The 26,621-nt window shown below is 43.0% G+C and overlaps 1 protein-coding gene across 16 annotated transcripts in view; it reads right to left on the bottom strand.

Moving 5' to 3' along the window:
• The window catches only part of MECOM (MDS1 and EVI1 complex locus), a 539,689-nt gene that overhangs the window by 20,261 nt on the left and 492,807 nt on the right, over window positions 1–26,621 (bottom strand). For 4 of the 16 annotated variants that reach the window (XM_077348465.1, XM_077348464.1, XM_077348476.1 and 1 more), the window contains 5 exons: window positions 24,779–24,832; window positions 20,668–22,027; window positions 20,292–20,378; window positions 16,522–16,609; window positions 7,421–7,447 (listed from right to left, as the gene is read on the bottom strand). In XM_077348465.1, coding sequence (XP_077204580.1) covers window positions 7,421–7,447; window positions 16,522–16,609; window positions 20,292–20,378; window positions 20,668–22,027; window positions 24,779–24,832 — 1,616 coding nt within the window. The remainder of the gene's footprint in view (window positions 1–7,420; window positions 7,448–16,521; window positions 16,610–20,291; window positions 20,379–20,667; window positions 22,028–24,778; window positions 24,833–26,621) is intronic. The other 12 variants (XM_077348468.1, XM_077348467.1, XM_077348472.1 and 9 more) reach the window with 9 other exon arrangements.

Genomic DNA, 26,621 nt, shown 5'->3' with positions numbered 1-26,621 from the left:
ATTTCAGGATATATGTTTTTTTCTGCATGCACACTTCTTCAGATACATTGAAACAGACTATGTGTGTGCATGCAGACAATAACTTATGCCCAGAATTAAAGTCTCTGGACTTAAAGTTGCCACTGGGCTCAACCTTTGGTCTGTTGCTTCAGACCCACATGGCTACCCACCTGAACACATCTAAAGAAGGTAGCTCTTTCTGGTGCTTTTGTCAAAAATAATGGAAGAAAACATGATGTGAATTTAGGCCCTAGGAATTTGTTTATTCTTTTAATGTCAGTACTACTGAAATTATTAAATGCTGGCTCTGTGCTGGATATCACAAAAAAAAAAAAACATTTCAGTTGCTCAGGTCAAAAGACAGGTGCAGATCAGGACTGACCAATGAGAAAGTAAGGCTGTAGCAGAGATATGCCTATAAAATAAAGTTTGTTTAGGGGAACTTTACTCCTGATGAAGCACTGCTGGAAGCAGTGGTAAATATAACTGTAAATGAAGTGTTCCAACAATTCGAACAAGTTACACCTTTTCTGCGAAATTCATATTAACAAGCATCACCAAACAATGCTCTTGGGTTGGATCCTGAGCACCTAATTCCACTTGGGGGAGTGCGGCCTTTCTCCAGAGCATGGAGGTTTTCTTTGGCCCAAAAGGCTACCCTTCTTGCACCAGGGGATGACCCCACCCCTTGTGCGATGGAGATGGAGGATTTACTCTACTGACATGGCAAAAGCTAGTAATATTACTTAACTGGAACAAAATCTGTAGAATCATGCTTTTTGCCTTGAATGACGATAGTACTGCTCTGGCAAAAGCCAACTGTCCCTGCCCTAAGCTAGGATAAAAATGAAAATAAAACGCACCCTGGAATTTAATAAATGAGATTTGTCTCATGAGGCTGGGTGCCCACAGATTTTTTGTGCTTGGCACGTCATTGCACTTACATAAAAGTTGCTCCATCAAGCTATTTAGCAGTGACAGAAACACAAAAGTATAATGAAAAAGTCTGGTTTGGCTTTTATTTGTCACATTAAAATACAAGATAAATAAACTAATTTGGGTCACGCATGATCTGTTTGGTCCACCCTGCTCCCCCGCATCTTGTGTCCTTGAAATGACTATTCATGTCCTGCTTAGCGCTAGGTATTTTCCCCTCCCCTTTCACCCATCGGCTGCCCTCTTGTTTCATGCTCAGACTCTTAATGCTCGCTACAAATTGCAACATACAGGGTACCACTGCCAATTTGCCAAATGCCTTTCATCAAACACGGTGCAAAAAAGAAGAAAAGAAAAGAAAGCACGGGGAAAAAGACCCACGCATCTCAGAGGGGAGTCAAGATACATTTACTTGTCAGGAGACAAATGGGAAAGCAGGGGGAAGCAGTAAGAGCTGGAAGCTCTGGGGTTTGATTCATAATCACTCAGCTGCTAAGACATTCTCCACAGATGCAAGTGGACAGGGCATTTGTCAATATGAAGGGTTTTGACGGGTACTGATCGTGGGGCCGAGATATGTAATGATGATGCTGGTTGGGATGGGAGGTAATTCCGTCCTAGCAGGGCAATGTCATTATCGGCCTACAGAGTTCAGCATTATCCTAACATTTATTTTGCAGCCCTCCTCATTTTCCCTTCCCCGCCTCCCCAAAATCAATCAGCGGTTGTATTTCCCATTGCCTTTAATGCCTCCTAATTGTTCCCGGGGAGAAATCATTTTATATTTAGTTTATTGTTTTCAAGAGCCATAAACTGGGGAGCAACTCACCCGCACCCCCCAATCCCTCAGCCTTCAGGCTGCTTGGTGTCACAGGGGTTGGGTTGATGCCTATTCATGGCTGGGGAAGGAGGATCCAGGAGGATGAAACAAGCTTACATCTACCTAAATAGCCAAACTTGTTTCATTGTGGAGTGTTTTTTTTAATCAATGCTTGGGTCCTCCCCCCCCCCCATTCCCATTGGCCCCAGCAATAATAGCTTAACTACCTTTCACTTTTCTGCCGGAAAAAGTGCAATCAACCAACTACCAGTGTCACATACAGGATTTCTTTGGACTTGGTTCCAGTCTATCCTAAAGCAGGTCTGCATTAGTCATTTACCATACAGTTCATAGAATCATAGAGTTGGAAGGGACCTCCTGGGTCATCTAATCCAACCCCCTGCACTATGCAGGACACTCACATCCCAATCGCTCATCTACTGTAACCTGCCACCCCTTTGCCTTCACAGAATCAGCCTCAGATGAAGGGTGGTTTGATTATTTGTGCCTCAGACTACTCCACTCCTCTGGAGCGTCTAATATAACTTACTAATTAATCCAACCTCATGTCTCTAACTCAGGGATTCCCAAACAAGGGACCCCTTCACTTTTCAGTCAGACAGCCCTGAACTGATAAAAACCAGGGGAAGGAAGGATTATAAGCTCCCTTCCTTCCCTCTACATACAATCCTTTTTGCACATTTGTATTGTCTTCCTCGGCTGCTGAGAAGCACTGAAGCAGCATGAAAGCTATCAGAACAGCCGTCCTTTAATCTTCTTAATGCCAGGCTAGGGTGGCTTCTTGCCTCAGCTGAGGCAAAAGGTCATTGTTTCCCCATCTGAACAGATGTTCCCAGACAAAGAAAACCAAAGGCAAGTTGTCGAGGCAGAACTGAGGTCTAGAGGACATATCAACAGTTAAAGGGGAAGGAAACTCTACAGAAATGCCATACCTATAACAATGACAGCTAGCAAAAACAAAACAAAAAAAATCAGATGATTTGGAATGTAAACGGCTCCATATACCTAGTTTCTAAAAACAGAAATGGAAGGGAGGGGACCAGTCTGCCAAGAAGTCACCCCCTTGATCTGTCAAGTAATGGGAATTCAGTGCTATCTATGGATTATCTCAACAGTTCATCCAAGAACCATACCACTGTACAAGGAAGGCCAGTATTATTATTCCCATGAGACTTGGAAAGAATGGTGTTTCTAGGGCTATCCCCAGAGGGGATAACCTTTGAACTGGTATACAATTCACGCTTTTCCCTGCCACATTAGTGGCACATTAGTGGCACATTTCCTTAAATTCCCTCTGCTTATCCTAAATAAGAATGTAAGTTGAGCCAGTGTATTGTTTCATACTGTGCTCAACCAGTGTGCCTTAGATGGCCAAGTAAACAGGGCATGAAGGCTGAATATCACCACTGATGCTGTGTCTGAGCCTTGCACGGGTATCTTGAAGCTTGCTGCCTCTGTATATGGATTCATCATGGATAGCAGCCACTGATGGACTTCATGAATCTGTCCAGCCCCCTTGACAACCCATTTCTGCCTGTGATGACTCAGTGGCAAAAGGAACGCACCCTAAAACCCTACCCTGCAGCTCTTACCTCCTAAATTCCAGAGCTGAGACCTGTATTGATAACAACAGGTCAAAAGTCTTTGCTCCAAGAAACAGCAGTGTTAATTAAGGACACCTGGATTTGCACCAATATAAAAAGGCTGACTTGTGCAGAATCAGATCAATAGCCCATCCAACCGTATATTGTGGCCTGATTTGTGTCAGCTCTCCATGGACATCAGCAAAAGTTTTGATTTCCTGTCCAAGTATTCCAAACCCTTAGTTAAAAATATTAAGGATCTAGATGTTGTATTTTTGTTGGTCTCTGAATAAATCTTTGTTGGTCTTAAAGTTCCCATTGGATTCAAATTTTGTTGCACTACTTCAGACTAACATGGCTATCCACTTGAATCTTTGTACATTCAATGAAATCCTATGCAGAATTATTCTGTTGACTCCAACTGGTTTAGACTGCATAGGATTGCATTGGTAGAGCTATATATGCTGTATTACTGAACAAACCAGTAATAGGTTTTGATAGTATCTGAACCAAACAGAGAGAAAAAGACCTATCCAACAGCAATACAATAAATATATTCATAAAAGAAAGAAAAGTGGCCTGTTTTGTAGTTTTCCTCATCTGTTTATTCTGTAGGACTTCAGTCAAAAGGGAATCCAGGTAATATCCATTTTTAGTGAGATTCTTTCGTCATTGAGTCTTCAATATTTTTATCAATTTTATAGGTATCAATAATTTAAACCTTATGTATAATCATAATATAATACTAGCCACAAGCTCACATAGGTATGGGGATACCGGTCTGTACTGACACGTTCCTCTCTCTGACCTATTATGTATAGAGCAGCCACGGCGGGCTGCCGCCGTTCCATTGTGGCAGGGAAAAAAGCCCTGCCATACCCTGCGTGTGCACGAGGGAGGGGCAAGCGTCAGGAGCACTCCACAGCCGCAGCAGTGGTGGCGGGGGGATCGGGGGCATGGGCCCCCCACCATGATGGTGGGGAGCAGCATGCTGCTCTCCCACCATGGTGGGGGAGGGGGGACACCCCTGTCAGCTCCGCGGAGCCATGGAGCTGGCAGGGGTGAGAGGTTTCCCTGCAGGGACACTGTAGGTCGGGGGAGGAGCCGGGCCCAAAATCCTGGTTCCAATTATGCACTGGGTTTGCCTGACCTAGCCCTCACCTGCACTCACGGCAGACCCAGGAACATGGAAGAAACCACGTTTTGTCAATGTGGGTCATCTGAGGGCCTGGGTCGGGCCAGGGCTGGGATGGGATGGCAGCGACATTGAGCATAAACTGGGATGTTCCCCAAAGCCCTGTCGCCACCATTTTGGGCATTCTGGCTGGTGCATAATCAGTGTTTCTCTTTCCAAACAATAGATGAAGTGCTTTGAAACAAAAGGAAATAACTCTGTATGTAACATTTAAGAAAAAGTAGCTTAAAATAAATATATAGTACATGAATGCTGTTCACCACCACATGAAGTTGTAGTAACCCCAAAACTTAATTGGTTAGTAAAATTCAGAGAGGATAGTCAGGCAGCTAACAATAGAACATCAGTGTTCATTTATGAGGATCACAAACTGGGGAAAGCAACATATAACACATTGATTATATTTTAAAATAGTGAGATACCACTTTCCAGGCTCCAGAGGTAATTTTCCTGGAGAAAATGGCTGCTTCAGAAGGTGGTCTCTGTGGCATTATACCCTCCCCCTTCCCAGGCTCCATCACCAAAATCTTCAGGAATTTCCCGTCCCAAAACCCAATAACATTTCACCTCACACTGGGGGAAGAAATTCAGAACAGCAAAACAAACATTCCTAGAGTGGAGAGGGGGAGATCAAAAGTTTATCATCTTATTTGGCTGCCATATAGCCATGCAATGTCTAGTCACATTCTTTGTCCAGTGATTTTTAAAATACATATCTATATATATCCTACATGATACAGAGCAGCAATTTCGATTCACATAAAAAGTTGACACTGCCTGCATCCAGATGTTTAGAAAAGGAAGTGACTTGGATCCCCAACCTCCCTTCTGGTCCCTAAGAGGCTATAAACTGCTGGGTGATGCAAAGCTCTGTGCACTCCCAACTCCCTCAGCTCAGAACCAAAAATGCAGACATTACCATAAACAGGAAGAAGATTTAGGATTAATAAACAGCTCCGACGTATCTGATACCATCAACTAGGCCTCGGACATTCAAGTTAAAATTTATTAGCTAGAAACAGAGAAACAGTAACAGAAATAGGAGGGGAGACAAATTTAAAAATAATGTTGATGGTTTGGGGTAGTTTATATGACCCTAACATATAAATTTGTTCAGCTGGTATCACAAAATGGCTGCCTTTAACAAGCCATAACTCATGGGAAAGATGTTGTTCATTTTAACAGTGTCTTTTAAAAGAAATATAAAAACCTGACATTTTACAACTTTTACTTCTCTGCCGTTTATTATACAACTAGCCATGTTACTCTGAAGGAAACAAGGAGGTTCCGCAAATTAAGTGTATGGATGAGTAAGGGTGTGTTTGTTCATCTGAATGGGGAAAAAAAGGAGTGGGCGAGATGATGTTTGGTTGGGCCAATAACAACTTCTCTGCTTCTGGTAGCTGTTTAATTTCTCAGAACAATTTACTCATGACAAACAAAGAACTGTGAACGGGGAAAAGCAGGGGTGAACGTTATGGATACAGGCTGGCGTGAATTACTGGTAAGAAGCTGGCCAAAGTGGTACTTCCTGTTTTCTGTTTTGAGGAACCAGAGAAAGTCAATACCGGCAAGACATTTTAGCTGTCACTATCAGAACAGTAGGCTCTGTTGACAGATGGTCATCTGCAAAAAGACCTTATGATTATTCTAAACGCTAAAAAATTCATTGTGGCATAAACATTTTGTGAACTGTATCTGGGCCAGTGTGCACTTCCTTGTGAAAGGTTATGCCATGGTGAATATGTTAGCCTTCAGATACCGTAAGATTCTTGGATCCCTCACCCCAAAAAATAATATGCAAAGTCTGTAAAACTTGAGAAATAGCCGTGCTAATTTTGACTTCGGGTGGCTATGTTTGGGAACTGAAAGATGTCACTTAAGAACATCAATTTGTACCTGAGGGACCACTTCTCCCAGCATGCCCCCAGAAGAACACTAAGAGCTTCAAATGCTGGTGGTAGACCCTGGCCCAAAGAAGCACATTTGGCCCTGGCTGCCCCTAGCTTGGTTGAATATGCTGCCGGTGGAAACCTAGGCCCTGTCAGAACTATAGAAGAAGAAGAAGAAGAAGAAGAAGAGTTGGTTCTTATATGCCGCTTTTCCCTACCCGAAGGAGGCTCAAAGCGGCTTACAGTCGCCTTCCCATTCCTCTCCCCACAACAGACACCCTGTGGGGTGGGTGAGGCTGAGAGAGCCCTGATATCACTGCCCGGTCAGAACAGTTTTATCAGTGCCGTGGCGAGCCCAAGGTCACCCAGCTGGTTGCATGTGGGGGAGTGCAGAATCGAACCCGGCATGCCAGATTAGAAGTCCGCACTCCTAACCACTACACCAAACTGGCTCTCTATAGAGCTTGCAAGATGGCACTATTCCACCAGGCATATGGTGGAGGCCAGAAGAAACAAAATCAACTGGGCCTTCCTCTCTCAGACATGACTCGGTGCTTGCACAGGGGATACCTTTACTTTTACCTTTATAAATTTAAATAAATACATTAAATGATAACATGAAAACAGATATCCAACAGTTGCCCACGAGAGAGGTCTCAAAAAGATGGTCCACTGAGGTTGGTTGGTGGGTTCTGAAAGGGAGACCAATAGATCAGATGGTTTTAGGTCTCAGACATAAGCCTGTCAGAATATGTGCATTGAAGTACCTGTGAACACCAGCATCACAATTCCCTGCCTTTAGAAATCTTAGTAAGATTTGGTGAGTGTGTTGTATTTGCAGTTACAGTTTAGGAGTGGTAATATAATCAGCGGGAACAAGGTTGTCATATTTCAGTACAGCAAATTCCGGTTCATGTCGCTTTGACAATTTCTTTCATAGACTTTAGATTGAATATAAAAGTAATAAACTTACCCAAGTTCTTTGATCAGGCAATTGGAACTGGGAGCAAAATTGAAACAAAAACAACACATTATTCCCGCATTTGGATCCTTTACTGCAATTAATGTTTAAATCATGATACAGCATGTTGGCCATTAAGGTGCCACGACTCTCTGTTGTTTCTCTACAAGAACTAACGTGGTTACCCTTCTGGAAGTGGATTGTGTTTGAAGAGACATCGGGCCAATGCACATGAGAGAATTAAACATGGTCAAAGTCAGTGGCAGCATTTTACCTGGGTGTGGTTCTAAGCAGTAGAGGGAAGCATAAGGTGGGAGACAGGAGAATACATTCTCAAGACTGGCTTTCAAATCATAACCATGGCAGAGAGTAACCAGTACTACATATGCACTGGCCTGTTGTATCTAATTAGAATCACAACAGTAATACCCATTCTGTCCACAATATGAACTAGGAGGAGGAGCAGCAGAACTACAAGCTGATGCAATGGAGTGATGAAATGTTTTTAATGCTATTTTAACTATGATTTTATCATGCTGAACGAAGCTCTATTGCGAACCATCCTGGGCCTGCTAGGATTTGAAAAAGAAGTTGTTTTTTATATCCTACTTTTCACTACCAGAAGGAGTCTCACAGCAGCCTTCCCTTCTTCTCCCCTCAACAGACACCCTGTGAGGTAGGTGGGGCTGAGAAGGCACTAAGACCATTGCTCTGTGAGAACAGCTGTACAAGAACTGTGACTGGCCCAAAGTAACCCAGCTGGCTGCATGTGGATGAGCGGGGGATCTACAAATGTGATGCCACCAATAAGAAAGTCCTGTCCCTGACATCTACCACCTAACCTCTGAAGGGGGCAATACACAATTGGGGAGCAAAGTGGACTTTAAGGGCACTTTTCACTTAAATACTGTCTACGTGTTGTGGCCCCAACATAGAGGCTTGCCATCGGGTCTGGAGGACAGTGTCACGTCTCTTTAAGAGAGGCTGAATGCATGGGAAATACTTTTCAAGACATGGAGGTAAACAGCCTCACATGGTAAATAAAATCCTATTAAAGCATTGTTAAAAGGACAAAACATTATTTCCCTTCAGGCAGCTGGCAACTATACTAACATAGTTTCTTAAAAATCTGTTTGAAATTATCATTACCTTTAGAAAGTTTCTCGCTGCAGGATCTGCATTTTACTAGTAATGGTATATACCAGGGGTAGTCAACCTGTAGTCCTCCAGATGTTCATGGATTACAATTCTCATGAGCCCCTGCCAGCATGGAAATTGTAGTCCATGGACATTTGGAGGACCACAGGTTGACTACCCCTGGTATATACACTGGGCCCAATTCTGCTTTTGAAACCCAAACATCATTTTTCTTAGTGTGCTCTGATCCACACAGAACATGCAGCAGAGCTGCTCTTGGCCTGTGAAGATCAACAGATCTGAATGATAGGGGAGGACTTTATCTTAACTCGCTGTTCAAAGACATTCATGTGGAGCCAAGAGAGCATTTCTACCATTTGCTGTAGTGCTTTTGGGGTTTTTTTAATGTTAAGGTGCTGCTGCCTCTCAGATTCCTGGCAGGCCACACTATATCCCTGGTTGTGTTTTCCTTGGTGGATCACTAAAGGCATAGATCTCTTTACAGAATATGAACAGGGGAAGATGGAATCGGGCTGAAGACCGAATCAACTCCAGTGAAGGCAAAACAGAATCAGGTCCAGGCAGGCTTTCCATTTTCCTGGTGGGGGAAGGAGATTTCCAGCAGTTGGCAGGAGGGGGGCAGAATGAAAAATTACAGTTGAAACAATATAACTGGGAACTAGCCCTGGGCCCAGAGCCTCTTTACCTATCACAGCAGTAACATGAAGGACAGGAGACAGTCATTAACATGGGTTAAGTCACTCATGCAGTGATGCTCCTTACAAAGCTCAGGTGACATTCTTTAAGCCAGTGGTCCGGAACCTGCGGGCCGCGGCCTGGTGCCGGGCTGCGAAGGCCATGGCGCCGGGCCGTGGCTCCCTCTCCCCGCCCCCCTCCCCGAGTAAAAAACTTCCCAGGCCGCAAGCTTGCGGCCCGGGAAGCTTCTTACTGCGGGAGGGCGGGGAGAGGGAATCAGAGCCGGGCCGATGCACGGGCGTGGCCCGCAGGTGCGGCCCGATGCGGGGCGCGGCCCGATGCGTGGGCACGGCCCGCGCGGGCACGGCCCGCAGGCGCGGCCCGATGCCCTGCCGGTCCCCAGCCTCCAAAAGGTTGGGGACCACTGCTTTAAGCCATACAAGCCTTTGCTTCAGACATTTCTGCTGACATGGCTAAGGCTGCTAAGGCCATACAGCAAGAAGCTTCATGGGAATGGCTCACAATGGCCTAGCGACCACCACAGGGAGTAGGGTTGCCAGCTCCGATTTGCAAATATAGAAAAATATAGATGCACTAGGGAACCAATATGGCAATAAAATATCCAAAATGGACTTATATAAAGTCTTCTCTTCTGGAGTGCCACTAGCTACGTTTAGCTATTGATAGTATGACCTTATACTCTGTCAAGAGATCCCTTTATAAAGTTGAAGTTGGTCCTTAAATCTAAAAAAACATTGTCCTTTGAAAAAGCTGTAAGGCGAAACGTTTCGGGACTTGTGTGAATTTATAAGAATAAAGAATTACTGAAGAGAGAAGACACTATGTAAGTCCATTTTGAATATTTTATGGCCATATTGGTTCCCTAGTGCAGGGGTAGTCAACCTGTGGTTCTCCAGATGTCCATTGACTACAATTCCCATGAGCCCTTGCCAGAAAACGCTGGCAGGGGCTAATGGGAATTGTAGTCCATGAACATCTGGAGGACCACAGGTTGACTACCCCTGCCCTAGTGCATCTATATTTTTCTACATTTGTTTCTTCACTGGGACCCACCCCTCCCAGTTCATTAGTTTAGCTCTGATTTGCAAGCAATTGCCAGGTGACATTTTAAAAATTCATGCCATGGAAAGTTTCAGCACTTCCATGAATGAAACCTTTGTTCTAGAGACAAGACAGTTTTCAGTTGACAACCTCAACTGGGATCTATTTAAATGGGGTTTTGTGTGGTGATTGTAACGGGTGAAGATGCTCTACAGGAAATACGGAAGACCTAAGAAAAAGAAGATGCAGGGATCCAAGAGGGGACATGTTGATATACTCACTCAACCAAGATTCCTCTTTGCACTAGGGAGGAGCAGATATGCAGGTAGCCCAGCATGTGTGTAAGACAACATGTGTTACAGGTACACCAAGCATATGCTCAAGCTAGAGTTGCTTATTCTGACTTTATGTGTCCCCCCCCCCAAAAAAAGTGGGGTACTATGAAAAAAAAACTCAACATACAGGAAAGCCTTGCTCATGTCTATACTTAACTCATAAATTTATAACTATGGGATGCAGCAGAAAGAGGATTCTCAATTGGATGTTTGTGCAAATTAACCAGGTGAGACACAGTCACATTTAATGATAGGCTCACTTTGGAATAGGGTTTTGGAAAACAAAGCTACCTGATGAAACCATAAAACCATGTTTTATAAAAACAACTTTTTATGAGCTCTATCTAGTCCTTCTTCCTCCATTCTAATCTTTTAGTATGTGTGGTGGTGACAGAATAGGCCAGGTGGCCAGTGCAGCAGCTACTCAACTGATGGGTGGCCAGGTTAAAAAAAATTATGTCAGTCTCTCTTCCTCTCCTTCTTGCCATTGGATAAACTGAGGACAAACACTGGAAAAGGAAGGAAAAGGAGGAAAGTGTGTGTGGGGGGGGTTCTCTTTTTGCACCTGTTTCTTTATCAGATGGGAAGCTGGTAACCTCACTGAAACACTGCCAGACATTGCAGCTACCAGAAGATGAACTAGAGAAAATCTGGAGTGTATCATATTTGTGTTCATACTGGAGGTACACACTACAAGATGGCAAGTTGGGCAGTCTCTACTAATCCCTCTGCCAGTTGCTAGTGCTTTGAAACAATATTTTCATTCCTACAGGCCAACGAAGAAATGGTTAAGGAAAAGAAAGGGGAGGCAATGGCCATTGGGTATTAATGATTTAATACACACAATCAACACTTGATTTTGCAAATGCAGTTTAATTTGGCATCTCTAACGGCACAGCTGAGAGGCAGAATCATTAGCTGGCCTTGAATTTGCAGTTGGCATCTCCTTTTGCAACAGATCCTGGGAGGCTTCAAGCAGGGTGGTGCATAATGAAGCCCCTCTTGTTCAATGTCCAGCATCCCCTACAAAGGACCTCAGCTAGCAGATTGCTAAGAAAGACCCTGGAGACCTGCAGCTAGTCAGAGCAGATAATATTAGACCAGAATATGAGAGACTGATTTCTGACCTGGTGTAAGGCAGTTCCATTCTCCGGATGGAGCAACTTATTGCTTCCATTCCATTACTCCCAACTAATAGTACAATGGCAATGGTTTACCAGTGGGACAATGTGATTTATGGGGAAGAAATATGAGACACCAAGGGGGTTCCTGTTATCCATGTTCCTGCTAGGCTTCCTTGAAACTTCTGAATACTCCTTATTCTTTCAGCACTTAGGTCACAACACAGTAATCATATGAAAATAGCTCTCTCGTTTATCCAGCCCCTTGGGGAGCCATTTTCTACAGAACATCGCAGTCATGGGGGGGGGGGGTAGTCATTTAAAACAAGCAATTTCCCATGAAGTATCTGTTTTTCCCCCAAAAAATGTATCCAGCTATGTGAAAGAAGTGACTCCTCCTGTATAAAAGGACCTGATCAGAAATTAATATCAGGATTTGCTCTCAGAATATGATAGTGTATACAAAGGAAAGATGGAATGAGGTTTTTTCCCCACAGGTCTTCAATAAATACAGTAAGAACACAGGGACATAAGAAGAACCCTGCTCGATCACACCAGAGGTCCATTTAGCCCAGGATCCTGTCTCACACAACGGCCAAACACTTCCTCTAGAGTAGCCTTTCTCAACCTTTTTTTTTTTTGGCCGCAGCCCTTTTAGGAGCTCTTTGCAGGTTCCAGGGCCCCCATCCATAGGCTGGCCAGTTGTGCAAGGCTTAAAAAGGCTTAAGCTAAGAGTGAACTAACTACGCCAGGTGTATCTTGTCTTATATATACTCAAGACAGAGTTCACCCAAGAGAAACATGTCTTGTCATTGTTAAACTTGAATGCATTCATTGAAGCACACAGAAAGGAACATGTTACATGATTTCTTTTCCTTTCCCTTGATGAAGGTCGAACTTTCTTACACTGGTTCAGTTAGGTAGGGTTGTGTGATTCGGCAGCCGAAGTGGCTGTTCCTGCTGGGAGCAGCCAGCACCGCGCCGCGGGGGAGGGGGGCGGAAACCTTTTGGGACTCTCCTTCTCACATTTTCCAGTATGTGTCCCCCTTCAACTGTGGCAGGGCCCCCTACTGAGTATGGCTGCTCTAGAGCAGGGGTAATCAACCTGTGGTCCTCCAGATATGGTCCTCCACTAGCTACGTTTAGCTATTGATAGTATGACCTTATACTCTGTCAAGAGATCCCTTTATAAAGTTGAAGTTGGTCCTTAAATCTAAAAAACATTGTCCCTTGAAAAAGCTGTAAGGCGAAACGTGTCGGGACTTGTGTGAATTTATAAGAATAAAGAATTACTGAAGAGAGAAGACACTATGTAAGTCCATTTTGGATATTTTATGGCCATATTGGTTCCCTAGTGCAGGGGCAGTCAGCCTGTGGTCCTCCAGACGTCCATGGACTACAATTCCCATGAGCCCCTGCCAGCAAATGCTGGCAGGGGCTCATGGGAATTGTAGTCCATGAACATCTGGAGGACCACAGGTTGACTACCCCTGCTCTAGAGGTCCAATAGGAGGATATAAAGGCTGACACTTTCCCCTGATGTTGCATCCTGGCATTGAGATTCAGAGGCTTAATGGCTCTGAACAAGGTAAGAGACTGCATGCCTTTCTTCACATTAAGTAAGCACTGTTTTATGGGAGAAATATGTTAGTCTTTCATTTTCGACATTGCCCCATTGTCACAAACCGAGGATTCTGGTGCATGGAAGAGACCCTCTCTCAGACGAAAATCCAACACGACCCCAAGGGGTGTAAAGGAAAGCATTTTTTATTAAGAGGATCCACAGAGCAGAGCAGTACACGCAGACATTGGCACAGGAGTCATTGACAGAGACAAGGAACCATTATCTCCCCAGTCTTATATAGGTCTGGGGGTTCATGCGGGAACAGGGGTTCACACAGGGGAGGCCTTTAATCTTTTAGGCATGAACTCTAGAGACATCTAGTCTCCTTCCCCTGGATGCTGGATGGCCCACAGCTGGCTGTATTGTTGTCTCTCTGCGAACCAAGGGTACTGATAGATAAGACCGAGATACCAGTGGGGGGGAATGGGCATATGTGTTAGCTTGTTGTAAACCACAGATTAAAGGGAACCAAGAGTGTGCAGGTGAGGAGGGGGTTGAAGCAGGGGTCAAACTGAGGAAGAAGAAGAAGAAGAATTGGATCTTATATGCCGCTTTTCTCTATTCGAAGGAGTCTCAAAGTGACTTACGATCGCTTTCCCTTCCTCTCTCCACAGCAGACACCCTGCGAGGTAGGTGAGGCTGAGAGAGCCCTGATATTACTGCTCAGTCAGAACACCTTTATCAGTGCTGTGGCGAGCCCAAGGTAACCCAGCTGGCTGCATGTGGGGGAGCACAGAATCAAACCTGGCATGCCAGATTAGAAGTCTGCTCTGCTAACCATTACACCAAGCTGACTCAACTACACCCTAAGCCAACCTTCCTGAGCCACCCGGGAGATGGGATATGACACCCATGTTGGTTCTCCCCCATCCCCAAGTTTTATTCCATACATTACTGTTCTTTCTGTAACAATTTTTATATTTACATCCCAAGCATCCCACAAGTGCTTTTAATCTTACAAGAACTCCCTTAGGCCTAGATCCAGCCTTTAAGCTTCAAAGATGACTGGAAATTTGAGTTGCCAGCTCTGGGTTGGGAAACACTTGGGAGATTTTGGGGTGGAGCCTGAAAAGGGCAGGATTTGTTGAGGGGAGGAACTTCAGTTGGTTCTAAAGACACAGAGTCCACCTTCCAAAGCTGCCATTTTCTCCTGGTGAACTGACTTCTGTCAGATGGACATCAGTTGTAATCCCAATAGATCTCTAGCCACCACCTGGATGTTGGCAACCCTAATTTGAGAACTGGCAGATACAACCCTAAGAGTCAACCCCGACATTGCCTTGGAACCAAGATGGAGTCTCATATGCTTGGAAGAAACCTTTCTCCATGTAAATACACCTGTTCACAATAAAAGGGAGACCTTAGATATCTCCCATTATGGTTGCCACAGAGATAAGTCATAAAAATGTTATCCCAATGTTAACTGATTTCTCCCCCTGCTGTACTATCAGTTAGGGCCATCATATTGTGGATGCCCAAGTTTTCAAGCCCAGAGATGTGGGAATTGAGTCCTTGTCAGCTGTGGCACAGAGGCAGTTTTTAGCAAAGCCTTCATGACAAAAAATACATCTGGCTCTAAGACTCCATCCCATTGGCCTTCATCTGATGGGCCTGGACTGCAAATGGGTCACAACTGACCTAAGATGGATTAAGATGCGTTAAACCAGCATCCATGTACATGCATGGGGGGGGGGGGTTTAAAATGCAAAGAAAAAAACATTGCATCACACCGGCTGTGAACAGAGAATTGATGCCTGCAAATGAACCTGGGCCTTCACATACTCAGACTGGAAAATTCCAATTTGCTATGCCTCATCCCATTTTGTCCTGAAACAAGCAAAATGTCTAAGCCAAACCTTCAGTACAAGCTTCTAGATCTGAATCTGATAAAAGGAAATTTGATTTTCAAAATCTTATACTCTGAAAAACTTCAAGGTGCTACCAAATTCAAATCTAACTATTCTGCTGCAGACGACCTTCTGAACATAATAGGGAGACCTTCTGAATGTATCAACTTTGCATTCCCTGTTGACTTAAGATTCATTTCTATCTTAGCTGGATTCTCTAACAACTAATTTGTTTCATCACTATGGGCTACCACTAGCACAAGAAAGATTGTAGTTGTTGGCACCCTAATGAAGTTTTATACAACGGTTGCTATGTAGATGCAATGAAGACTTTGTTGAGGTAAAAAAAACATAAATAATGAAAAGACATACATAATAAAAACCAAACAATGGAGCAGTAATATTGAAGAGTATTGTGAATGATTACCATGACAAGGATACTCATCAAATCTATGTTTGCCCACAGTACAAGAAAAAGTTCCAAGGTCCCAGACTTTTGCTTAAGTCACTGTATTAATATAGCCAACAGAAGAACTGTGATTGAGCAGAGGGTTCGACTAGATGGACCTGTATGGCCCCTTCCAGCTTTATGATTCTATGATTCTAACCAGCCAAACAGGCAACATTTATGCAAGCAATACAAGGTTATGTCAGTGGCATCCAAGAGTCACAGATTAAGATGGAAGCGATTATAAAAGTTAAAGATGAACCCATTGCCAGGCACAGAAAAGTACACTATTGATAAGGCTATTGGGCTGTGTATGTTTAGTCACACAGCAGAAGTGGACATGTGGTGAACTGATTCATATTCCACTATGTGCTCACAGTTGGCATGGGCATAGACCTCATGTGGGGACAAGTTTAAAATTATGTGGATTGGCCTTGAAAAGTGCTTTTAAAAACTTTATAAAACAAGATTACAGTTCAGAAAGGTACTTTAGCTGCACCCAGAGATTTAAACATGACACCTGTGACTGTGGACTTGGAACATGTCATCTCGTTGAGTACCAGACGTGGCAGTGGCGGCAGCAGGGAATGGTATTTGAGAAAGTCCCACTGACACATGGAGAGCAAGGCACATTTCTCTGGGCTGTGGCTGAACATTGTGTTGGGAAACACGTTGAAGTTTAAAACAATGGTATGTATTTTCTTCACCTCCACAGTCACTAAAAGCGGTTATGCTTTAGGAAATCCGATAATGACTAAGATTTCAGGCATTCTTGTGCACCTGCTTTTTCCAGATCAACATGTTTGTTTACAATCGCAACATCTTGAACACAAAAATACTTACATGGGGATGAAACAAGAATCCTGCGGTCGGCCTCAAGTACTTTTCCTTTAAAGCTTCAAGTGGATCGGTTAATTTTCGTTTCTCTACTCTGTAAATGTTAAAATGAGAATTTTCTTGTGATGACTCAGTCTCACTCATGGGTACCTATTTAGTGACTTGGATTCTAGACAAACAACAGATAAAGTTTCTAAGTCACTGCAAGCAATGAGATGCGATTCTCAGTTGTAGGTGTACTGTACTCCTCGGTCCTAATGTGGCTGTGGGCATCCCTTAATAGATTATACCATTTGTATAACAACCTTAGACCCTGCTGAAGATAACTTGCATTAATAGCATGGAACTTCCCTGACTCTGCTCTTCCTGTAACCCATCGAGCTTCTCAAAATGTTGTTTTTAGGGGATATAGAACCCACCCAGAAATAGCGTTAAGAAATGGGATGTCTGAAAACCATTCCTCCTTCCATTAACAAAAAAGATCATCTGGATCCAATCCATTTCTATTTCAACTCATGTGTAACTATACACATCACAATCGTCAGCCACATAGCCATATTATCCAAAATACAGTGGTGAGCTATACTATGCAAGAAAACCAGTTCCTGGAATCAAAGGAAGGTTTTGGCAGAAATAGTCTCCATGGAACCTTTACTACTCTCTTCACTTTCAAAATAAAATAAGTTTTCTTATTATTCTAAGTGATTTTCTCTCAACAACCGTATTCTTTATTTAAAAACCAAAGAAGAGTTATTCAAGTTATTTTTTCTCAAAATCATAGGGCAGTTAGTGATAAGATTCATTGGAGTTACCTCAATTCTAGAGTTGGCTGTTTAGATAAAAGATCTTTTTTTGGGTTACATTGATTAGTGAGCAGCAAAGTCCACAACAGTGAAAGATTTATATACCGGATTGCCCAATGAAACTATGTAGTGAAAGAGAAATGCATTTTCACTAGAATGTTATTTTTAATTCAGAATGAAAGTCTACATCTTGCTACCCAAATCGGATCCCTCAAAGGGAATTGTGGGGAATCATGAATATAGCCTGAGACTGGGAAATGCAGGATCGTTGCCACTGAAAGAAATTCAGATCTTTCAAAAGCTTTGCCAGTTTCAGATAGCTGAGACATCTCTTTATAAATAAAAAATTGGGGATGCTCTTCACTAATATCCTAAAAAAAAGTTACTGTTTTGAGGGGGGTTCCTGTTTGGGGGAAGTAGCTGTGCTACTTGCAAAAATACAACAAGCAAATTCCATCAGCCAATTTCACTGCATATCTTTTATCGAAAACCATTGACTTCTCCAGTCCCACTCAGTTCTGAAACCCACCAGAACTGCCCATGTTCAGCAGAGGTTCATTCAGAGTAGGTTAAGCCACAGCAATTAATCAGAAATATATGCACTCGGCAATCTCTTTTGTAGAACACTTGCAGATGTAGGATTGCTGGGCACTGCCCGACAACCAACAGAACAGGGGGGGGGGGGTGTGCAGCATTGCATCTGGTGCTACATCACTTTTGGCAATAGAAACAAGGAAAGGAAGCAACAAAGGGTAACTCTAGGAATCACCAGAAACTCTGTGATAAGACCACAGAGTTTCTGGTGATTCTTGGAGCTATGCATGGTCACTTCTGGTAAGAACACAACATTGTATTGTGTGTATTTTTATCCTTTTGTAAGCCATCCTGAGCCTCTGGGGAAGGGTGGGATAAAAATGCAATAGGTACAAAAATAAATAAATTGCTGGATTAAAAAAAAAGATTCTCCTATCACCATTCAGAGCAGTGGCAGGCAACATGACCTGGGGGCAGGGGATTCCTCATTCCCAACAGGGGTTTGGCAGCCCTATGTATTCAGTTCATGGGAGCCTTTAATTACTTAATTTATTTACTGTGACGGGGTAGCAGTTTTTTTTTCTTTCATGGCACATTGTATGAGTTGGCCTGTACTTTAGGAACTGCTAGCTCATGATATATCTGTGTTGTAGTTTCATTTCACTTTTATTTATTTGTCTTTTCCAGTCTTTCTCTTGTCCCACTGGCCCTGTGGCATGCTCTGTGCCTTTGCAAAGGATACACATATCATACGTGAATAAGTCAGGCAGCGACTGACATACGCAGAAGGTTATGGCACTTTCGCGTGAGTAAATACAAAAATGCAGATGTGCACCGTTCTGACTCAAGACAACAGGGTGGCATATTTCTCATGCAAAATATCCCTAAACAGAGGCAAAAATTGTCCTACTGTGTCAATTAGACTATACCTAGATCTTTCTTTCATGACATTAGATATATTCAAGGAGAACAGGTAATACAGGTAAATCCTAAAGGACAGTTTGGTAACAAAAATATTCCACAAGACGGTAGCAATCAAGGCCTGCTGGTTAAGCAGTTTCCACACAATTAAAAAAAACATACAAGGGAACATCCAGCTGGAAAACACACTGTAAAAATATTCCACCTTTCTCTTTGGATTTATTATTTAATTCATTATATCTGCAGCTCACAGACAACCAAGCACATTGTGAAAGTCTGCACACTCCCTTCCTTGCACACTCTGCCCCAAGACTGAAGGCTTCCTAGCAAGAACTAATCACAACTTAACTGTGCCATCTGTTCACTTTGGCAAACTGTGGTTTATTTATTTCTGACAAAAAGATATGCTAAGCATGATTTGCTCAAGGTTTAGAATCCTCCTTTGTATGAAATAAACAGTCTATATTTTGACAAAGTATCCATTGCAGACTTCTTAGTGGTTATTTCTAAACAAGGAAGCCTTCAACTGAGGACTTCCTGGTTCTTTCTTGTTTATGAAGAACCAATGGATTGTCCATGTCTTCTGAATCTGGCAAGTATCTATTGGATCTATTAAAGTATTGCACTAACCAATGTGGTGTAGTGCTTTGACAGGACTAAGGAAATTCAGATTCTTCTTCTGCAAAGCTCACTGGTTGATCTTTGACCAGTCATACCCTGTATACAAACATATCGTTAAGAAAATGTATGTTCCATAGTCTTAAGAGGAGGAAAGCTATCTCTGCTGATTCCCCCCTTTACACTGTATCTAGGGTTACCAGTTCCCAAATGGTCACCAATGTGAGAAGGGGGTGGGGGATAGTATTGCCAGATCAAGGTAGGGAAATCCCTGGGGATCTGGGGAACAGCCAAGGAAGAAAGGGACTTCCATGGAGTATAATGCCATAGAGTTCACCCTCCAAACCAGCCATTTTCTTCAGGGGAATTTATCTCAGTTGTCTGGAGATAAGCTATAATTCCAGGGGATCCCCAGGCTGCACCTGAAGCCAAGAATGGCTTTTGTTTGGGGTTGTTCCCATCTGGAAGCGAACTGTATCTCATCGAAGCCTCTTGAAATTTTGTTCTTGGGAGATAGGGGTAGGGGGTTGGATAACCACCAGGAACAAAATAGTTGGGGGTAGATCTACAGCAATATGGGGGAATCAGCAAAAATTGCTGCCTTTCCTCTTAAAGAAAATTCAAGCGCTTTAAAGTCTTCAGAATGTCATAGGATGCAGGTTATTATCTCTCAGCCTAACCTACTTCACAAAGACAGAACAGGGAAGAGTAAGTGTGTATGGCTCTGTGGACTTCTTGGAGTAAGGGTGATGTACAAATCTAATCAATTAAGATAGGTTTTCCCATGCAAGTACCTCTGACACCAGATTAACACTCTGCACAGCAGGATGGTACAAGCCCTTCCAGTTACCAAAAACAATTCAGCAGATTAGTCTATTGTAAATAAAGGCAGAATTTTACCCTTGAGTTCCACATTGTGTTGCTATGGTACAACGTGTTTTGAGTTCTTGGGTGAAACACCTTTGATTGCAGTGGAGATCGACGTTCCTAGTTTGCAAACAAAAGCTGAATTTGACTGCCAATTTTTAAATACATTCTCTCTCTTTTTTTCCTCTGAAGGGAAAACTGCTTCAAAGATATATAGTTTAATTTGTATTAGAAAAAATGTTTTATAAATTTCCAGTACCTGAGCTGCATTAATTCAATTTTCAAATATGGCACAATTTTATTACAATAAATGACTGAAAATCATTGGCCACCTTTTATGGTCCAGTTGGGTTGGCTGTACATCTGAAAGTACTAATTTGACTTTCACCGTTCTTTATTCCCGTATTACCTGTAAATGGGATCCATAAAGAAAGGAGTAGGCCTTGCGTGCTGTAAAGATATGTCCGATGACTTCCTTGATTCAAGGTCGTCTCCCTTCTTTCCTCCAAAGATGTGGTTTTTCCGAGGCTCAGACTGTTTTGTACCACTGGCACGGCTCCTGCTGCCCATACTCAAATCTAGAGGCTGGTCCTGGCTGGTTACTGGTAGAGTTGCTGGTTTTGAGGTTACAGGAGTAAGTGGTTTATCTTCCTTGCGTTTAGTGGTGAGGTCAAAGGGAGACTCGGAGTTTCCCTTTATGATCTTCTTTACTTCTCCTGGCGATTGGGGTTCCATTTTCAAAGGTAACGGTCTCAAGTCTCTATCAGGAAATGGGTACATTGACTGAGAGAATGCTGGAAAAAATGGGAGGGGAAACATGGAAGGGTAAGGTAAGGCTCCAACTTTTTTGTCTTGTAGACCCACAAGTCCTGTAGAACCAAAGTATTTTTCAGCAATAGAGGCTATGGCCTTTATAGAATCATTCACAGCCCCTGACACCGCAGTTTGCTCCTCTAAAGATGGTGAGAAGATGGAATGATTGCTGTATTCTTTCTTATTATTTACGGAAGCCAAATTCTGAAGACTGTTTACTTTGTCTTTGAACATTTTACCATTTTCTTTACATTTCTCTTTATCACTTTCAATGTCACTTTCCAGATCAGAGCCAGAGGTGGTCTCCAGGTCACTCCCACTGGGGGTACTGACATCATCAAGGTCACTACTCTCTGATTGGTCACTGATCTTTTCATGTGGCCTCTCTTCGGAGGACCTCTCTGGTTGAAGCTCCACTGGCTTATTTTCACCTAGGTTAGGTGGGTGCTTATTTAGTGCCTTCAAAATATCCTGGGTAGCTGGCAGTGACTGAGGATGTGTCATGAGGGGACTTTGACTTTTGATTGTTTGGTCTGTGCTTGGAAGTCCTTTAACAGGAGAACTAGCAGGTATCAAAGGTGGCCTGTGGTACAAGCCTGCAGGAAACAGGCCAGGGAAGCTAAAAGAAAATCCAGGAGCTGTTGGAAAGGTAAGACCAGCAGGATGTCTATTGGTACCAAAATAGTCAGCAAGGCCCGGATTTGCATGATTCATATTAACCATGGAAGATTTATCCATAGCTGGGGTTCCAGGAAGTGATATGCCTTGGCCAAAAAATCCTCCTGCCGCAAAATGGTTCTTGCCCTCACAAAATCTCCTGTGTTTATTTAAGGAAGACGTAGTGCTGAACATTTGTCCACAGTCTTTGCACTTGATTTGGGTTCTGCAATCAGCATGCATACGCTTATGACGGCAAAGGTTTGAAAACTGAGTATAGGATTTATGGCAGACCTCACCTGTGTGTAAACGACAATAACAACAACAAATCTCAGGATTTATGCTCATTTTTCTCTTTCCCCCTTCCCCCACCACCTCTGATCCCACCCTTCTGCTTCAAACAGAGTTATACTTTACATGAAAATAGCTCCTTCCTAAACAGGTTTAATCAATGGGATTTACTTCCTAGAACCACTGGTTAAAAGACTGAGGCCTCTTGAAAAGGCCAAATAGGATTAATCTGAGTGCATAGAGCATGTTAAAAGCCACTCCCAGAATCAAATTCAGCAATGAGACAACAGAAATGAGGAAAACAACCCACATTTATCACCTACAAAAGTCAACAGTGTCATAGAAATGTTTTAAATGTTCAAAATATTTGACAGCCTCCTGTGCTCATATGCATTGGCCAGCAAAACACATAACACATGTGCATTCACATGAGATGCTTATGACGTCCTTTTTGTATTCAAGAGCCCCCAGTCTGCCAACTGCAACTCTTGTTTTTGAGCAGTGCGGTGCTCGTAATGTAGATGTTCACTGCTGTTGACTGGGAAAGGACACAAAAAGCTCAGGTGATCATGGGAATCTTTTGCACATCTCCAGGTTTCTTACATCGCTGAGCTTATGTCAAGTGATGTGCAGAAACCCTGATTAAAACAAGCTGTAATTACAGAATAATACAGAAAAAAACTGCAGAAAGAAAGACTTGTGTTCATTGGTAACATTCATTGCTCTTTTTTGTGAATATCTGGATAGAAAACACCTCAGATGGAGGATCCCTGTCCTGTTATTCAAGTATAGCCACAACATAGTAATTAACCCCTCTGTTAAGTAAGGCAGGGCTGTTCTCTATACTGTGATCAATAGAGACATTTGCTATGCTAATTACTACAACTGGCACAGTCATACTTTGCACTGAACACAACCTTTGGCAGATTGACACTCACTAGTTTGATAACTTGAGGATTTCCTCACAATGTTAAGCAATATTACCCAATTACATGAAAAACCCAGCTTCCTTTGGTTTTGCAGCTTAACTTTTGCTCCGTTTGTGTCAGATAGTAGGTTCTTGCCGTTCACACATCAAAGCCACCCAACAATGCACATTGTGAATTCTGAGACCTTCTTAGCAATTATTTTCATGGTTTCAGACAGACTGACATAATTTACAATGGATCTATTTTAAGCCCGCAAAGGAAACTGAATTGAATGTATCCCATCCTGCACTCTTGGTTCCCATGAACTATAATCACGTCCTCTGACTTCCACTTTGCACCGCTGCCGATGCTAACCTTCCTGCTCTTATTAAGCTCACCCTTGAGAAACCTGCCTACTTGTTGTCATGTCTTCAATGTTTACTCCTGTGGCTGTCTGTTCCCACCACCACAACAAAGGCATCCATTGTTTGAGAAGGCCCCGATTCCACCTGGGGTAGAGCATGTGGGCTGTTTCCCGCCTAGTATCTCTCAGACAATAGAAGAGTCGCATTTGCAGGACTGGATAAAAGCCAAAGAGCTGTACGGGGCAGGAAGAATGCTATCGCACTATATGACTTGATGTTCCTGTCCGATATCTTTCATTCACAAGGAATGTTCTGACTAAAGGAATTCTTATTAGAAAACCTTGCCCACATGAGAATACAAATGGCCTTGGATTCATCTTCGAAGCGTGGCGACTTTTCCTTTTATTTGGGGCCACGGTCAAGTAAGAAGAGCCATCTCAGGGATCCTGTCAAAATTAAACTTGTTGGATCAGTAAATTTAATTTGGGAACACTTCTTTCTTCCCGGGCCTAACGCGCTGCATACTTTAGGCAAATGGTCTCCTTCTATCAACGTCCTGAACTTCCAGAAGTGTCCTCGCTATTGATTTTTATGACTAGTTTGCAGAATGATCTGCAGGCATGTGCTGCAGTCACATTGCTGAAGCTGAAACAGGACCAGGCCAGGCCAGGCTGGGGCGCATTGTCTAAAAGATTTAAAGAGAAATGCCCATGTTGTTGTGCAAGTAGTTGGGACACGCGTGGCTTGTGGCTTGGCACAGATGGAGAAAAGTTGTGAAATGGATGGTAGAGTATGAATGGTTGTGAAGGCTTAAGTAAACTCCATTTCTAGACTGGCGCAGACATGTCGTGAGAGGTCATAGTGAAGGAGGTGGCCCTGGCAAGGTTGGGAAGATCTTTCTCTGCCTAGGGCATTGGCATGACTCTGCCAGTCCGAGAGGCAGTGATGGACTAACTGGACTGCAGGTCTGATTGGCTGCAAGGCAGTTTCCTATATTAAGCCCCAGCCCAGTCCTTACCAGTCCCTTTGATTCTGCATTATTGCAGATTCCAAGTAAGCTTTTGCTTTAAGGTGAGCATATGGAGGGGCTGACCGATTAAAGCAACAGGAGTTTAATGTGGCTTCCACCACCATCATCCCCGCATTTTAATAAGGATCTATATTCTACAGTCTTACCTCTTTTTCAGGTTTCTAAACCAGAGCTCTAGTTGCCCGGCCTCTAGACTTCTGTTAACTATTTATACCCAGAGCACCTTCATGTTGGTCCCTGACCTGTTTCACCGCCAACCTGCCCACAACGTTAAACCCTCAGATGTTCAGTAAGAAGAAATTTGCTCAGAGTGAAAAAGTTTGCATATTTTCTGCTTATTAAACAAATCACGGTTAAGTGGTATTTTTAATACATTCCCCCGTCTCTTCTGTTCCAGCATGTGGTTTCTATTTGGGCAAGCTGGAGGTTTTATGAAGGCAGGCAGTGTGTAATTACCTTTGTGTTGGTGAGATGGTGTTGGTGAGTTTTCTCCCAAGCTAGGGCAGCATACTGTAACGAGAGACAGTTGCCATAAACAGACGGGGAAGGTACAGCGTGGTGTGTGGCCTTTTTTGCTGGGAACCAGATATCTCTGTTCGAGGTGACCCTCTACCCCCAGCCACAATCGCTCACAAAATCCTACCCTGACATGTGATCCTTAAATTCTTTTGTTCTGTAATTACATGGCAATTATTGGTAATTGTCCTAAGGTTTTTTCCCCCCCTTCCATCACCCCTTCAGTTTCAAAAATCACAGTTGCCCTTTGGGTTCTGCCTGCACACATTAAGAAGAAAAAAAAGAAAGAAAAATCAGAGAAGCATTTTTCCATGTGATTTAATTTTTTTAAAGCGTGGCAGAGGATCTGAATTTTCTTTTTAAAAGACAAAGCTAGAGCCTACGAACGGTCCCTATATGGCTGGTAAGCTATTGTTCACTAATTATTTTTATTTTCACAAATATTAAACAAAAGACTGCCCTGTGATATTGTGCAAAGGAGCATAAATCATTAAAAGGATGCTTGTAACTGGGTCCAGTTAATTATGTTCTTCACTAAGCTTTAAATAAGCCTAAGCACAAATAAATAAAAAAAAAACCCCAACCATTCCGAGGGCAGGCCCATGGGTCTCCAAGGGATTCTTTCAAGCCATTAAAAATCATGTTGATATATTATTGAGACTGGAGGCTTACACACATTCATTCGACTGCTCCCTTGATGAATGTATAGTGTATGTTCCTGTATAGTGAAGAAGTTAATTCGAAAGCTACAGGAAGCTGATCATCCGTTCTCAAGAGTCTGAACCACAAGTCCCCATGGGCTGATATGAGACTGCAGGCTGGCCCCTCTCTCCATTAAATGGGCTTCCTGTTTGACCCCACACCTCCATGCGGTGTGTCTGGGTTCCACAGCCTAGTGCTGCAACGTAGCCAGCTTAAAATCCTTTTAGCGGAGCTTGCTTTGGACGCTGTTTCTGTATTCAATATAAAGGCCCACATAATAAGGGAAACCACAACGTGCTGTTTAGCTTGGTATCCGAACAGGCGAGGCAAGACGTGGAATTGGGAAGAATTAAAAGTGACCCGAACTCCTTCAGAGTGACACAAATGCATTACTGAAGCAGCAGGGAGGGGACTTTTCACAACAGAGGGAAGTTTCCCCCCACAGATGCTAAAAAGAAAGCCAGAAACATGTGCCTATGGTGTACTGTTTTTTATGTTTGAAGCTACCGTTCACCAACATTCCAAATATTCATCCTTACGAATATTTCCACTTGCATTCCAGATGTTCGTTTTTACAAAACAAATTATTTCGAGATAGACCAACCCTATTAATATGCTGATTTATACAAATTAAGGGTTAAAGGTTTGGGTATTTAATTATTATTAATGATGGCTATGATTACAGAGATGAAAAAAGGGAGACAGAATATGCAGATATTTATTTCATTTTCATTACACCCTTCCACAAGAAAGCAGCTCCATATAGCAGGGGGAATGGGCACAGTGAATCTCAAGAGTGCCTCAATTAATTTAATTTTAATTAACGATCCTCCGGGAAAGGGTACTTGGGACATTATAAACTTTTAAAAATAGCATTTATGTAATATGTAGTATTTCTTTTTTCTGAGTAAAAAAAATCTTTTATGTATACATACATATAAGGTAAAGGTACCCCCTGTGCAAGCACCAGGTCACGTCTGACCCACCGGGTCACGTCTGACCCCTCCAGTGATCCCCTCTGGCGTTTTCATAGCAGACTCTATATGGGGTGGCGATGTTCACTTGCCTCATAGAAGCTGGA

This window comes from Paroedura picta, chromosome 8 (assembly GCF_049243985.1).
Source record: "Paroedura picta isolate Pp20150507F chromosome 8, Ppicta_v3.0, whole genome shotgun sequence".
NCBI classification, from domain to species: Eukaryota; Metazoa; Chordata; class Lepidosauria; order Squamata; family Gekkonidae; genus Paroedura; species Paroedura picta.
This window is presented reverse-complemented; position numbering and strand designations above follow the sequence as displayed.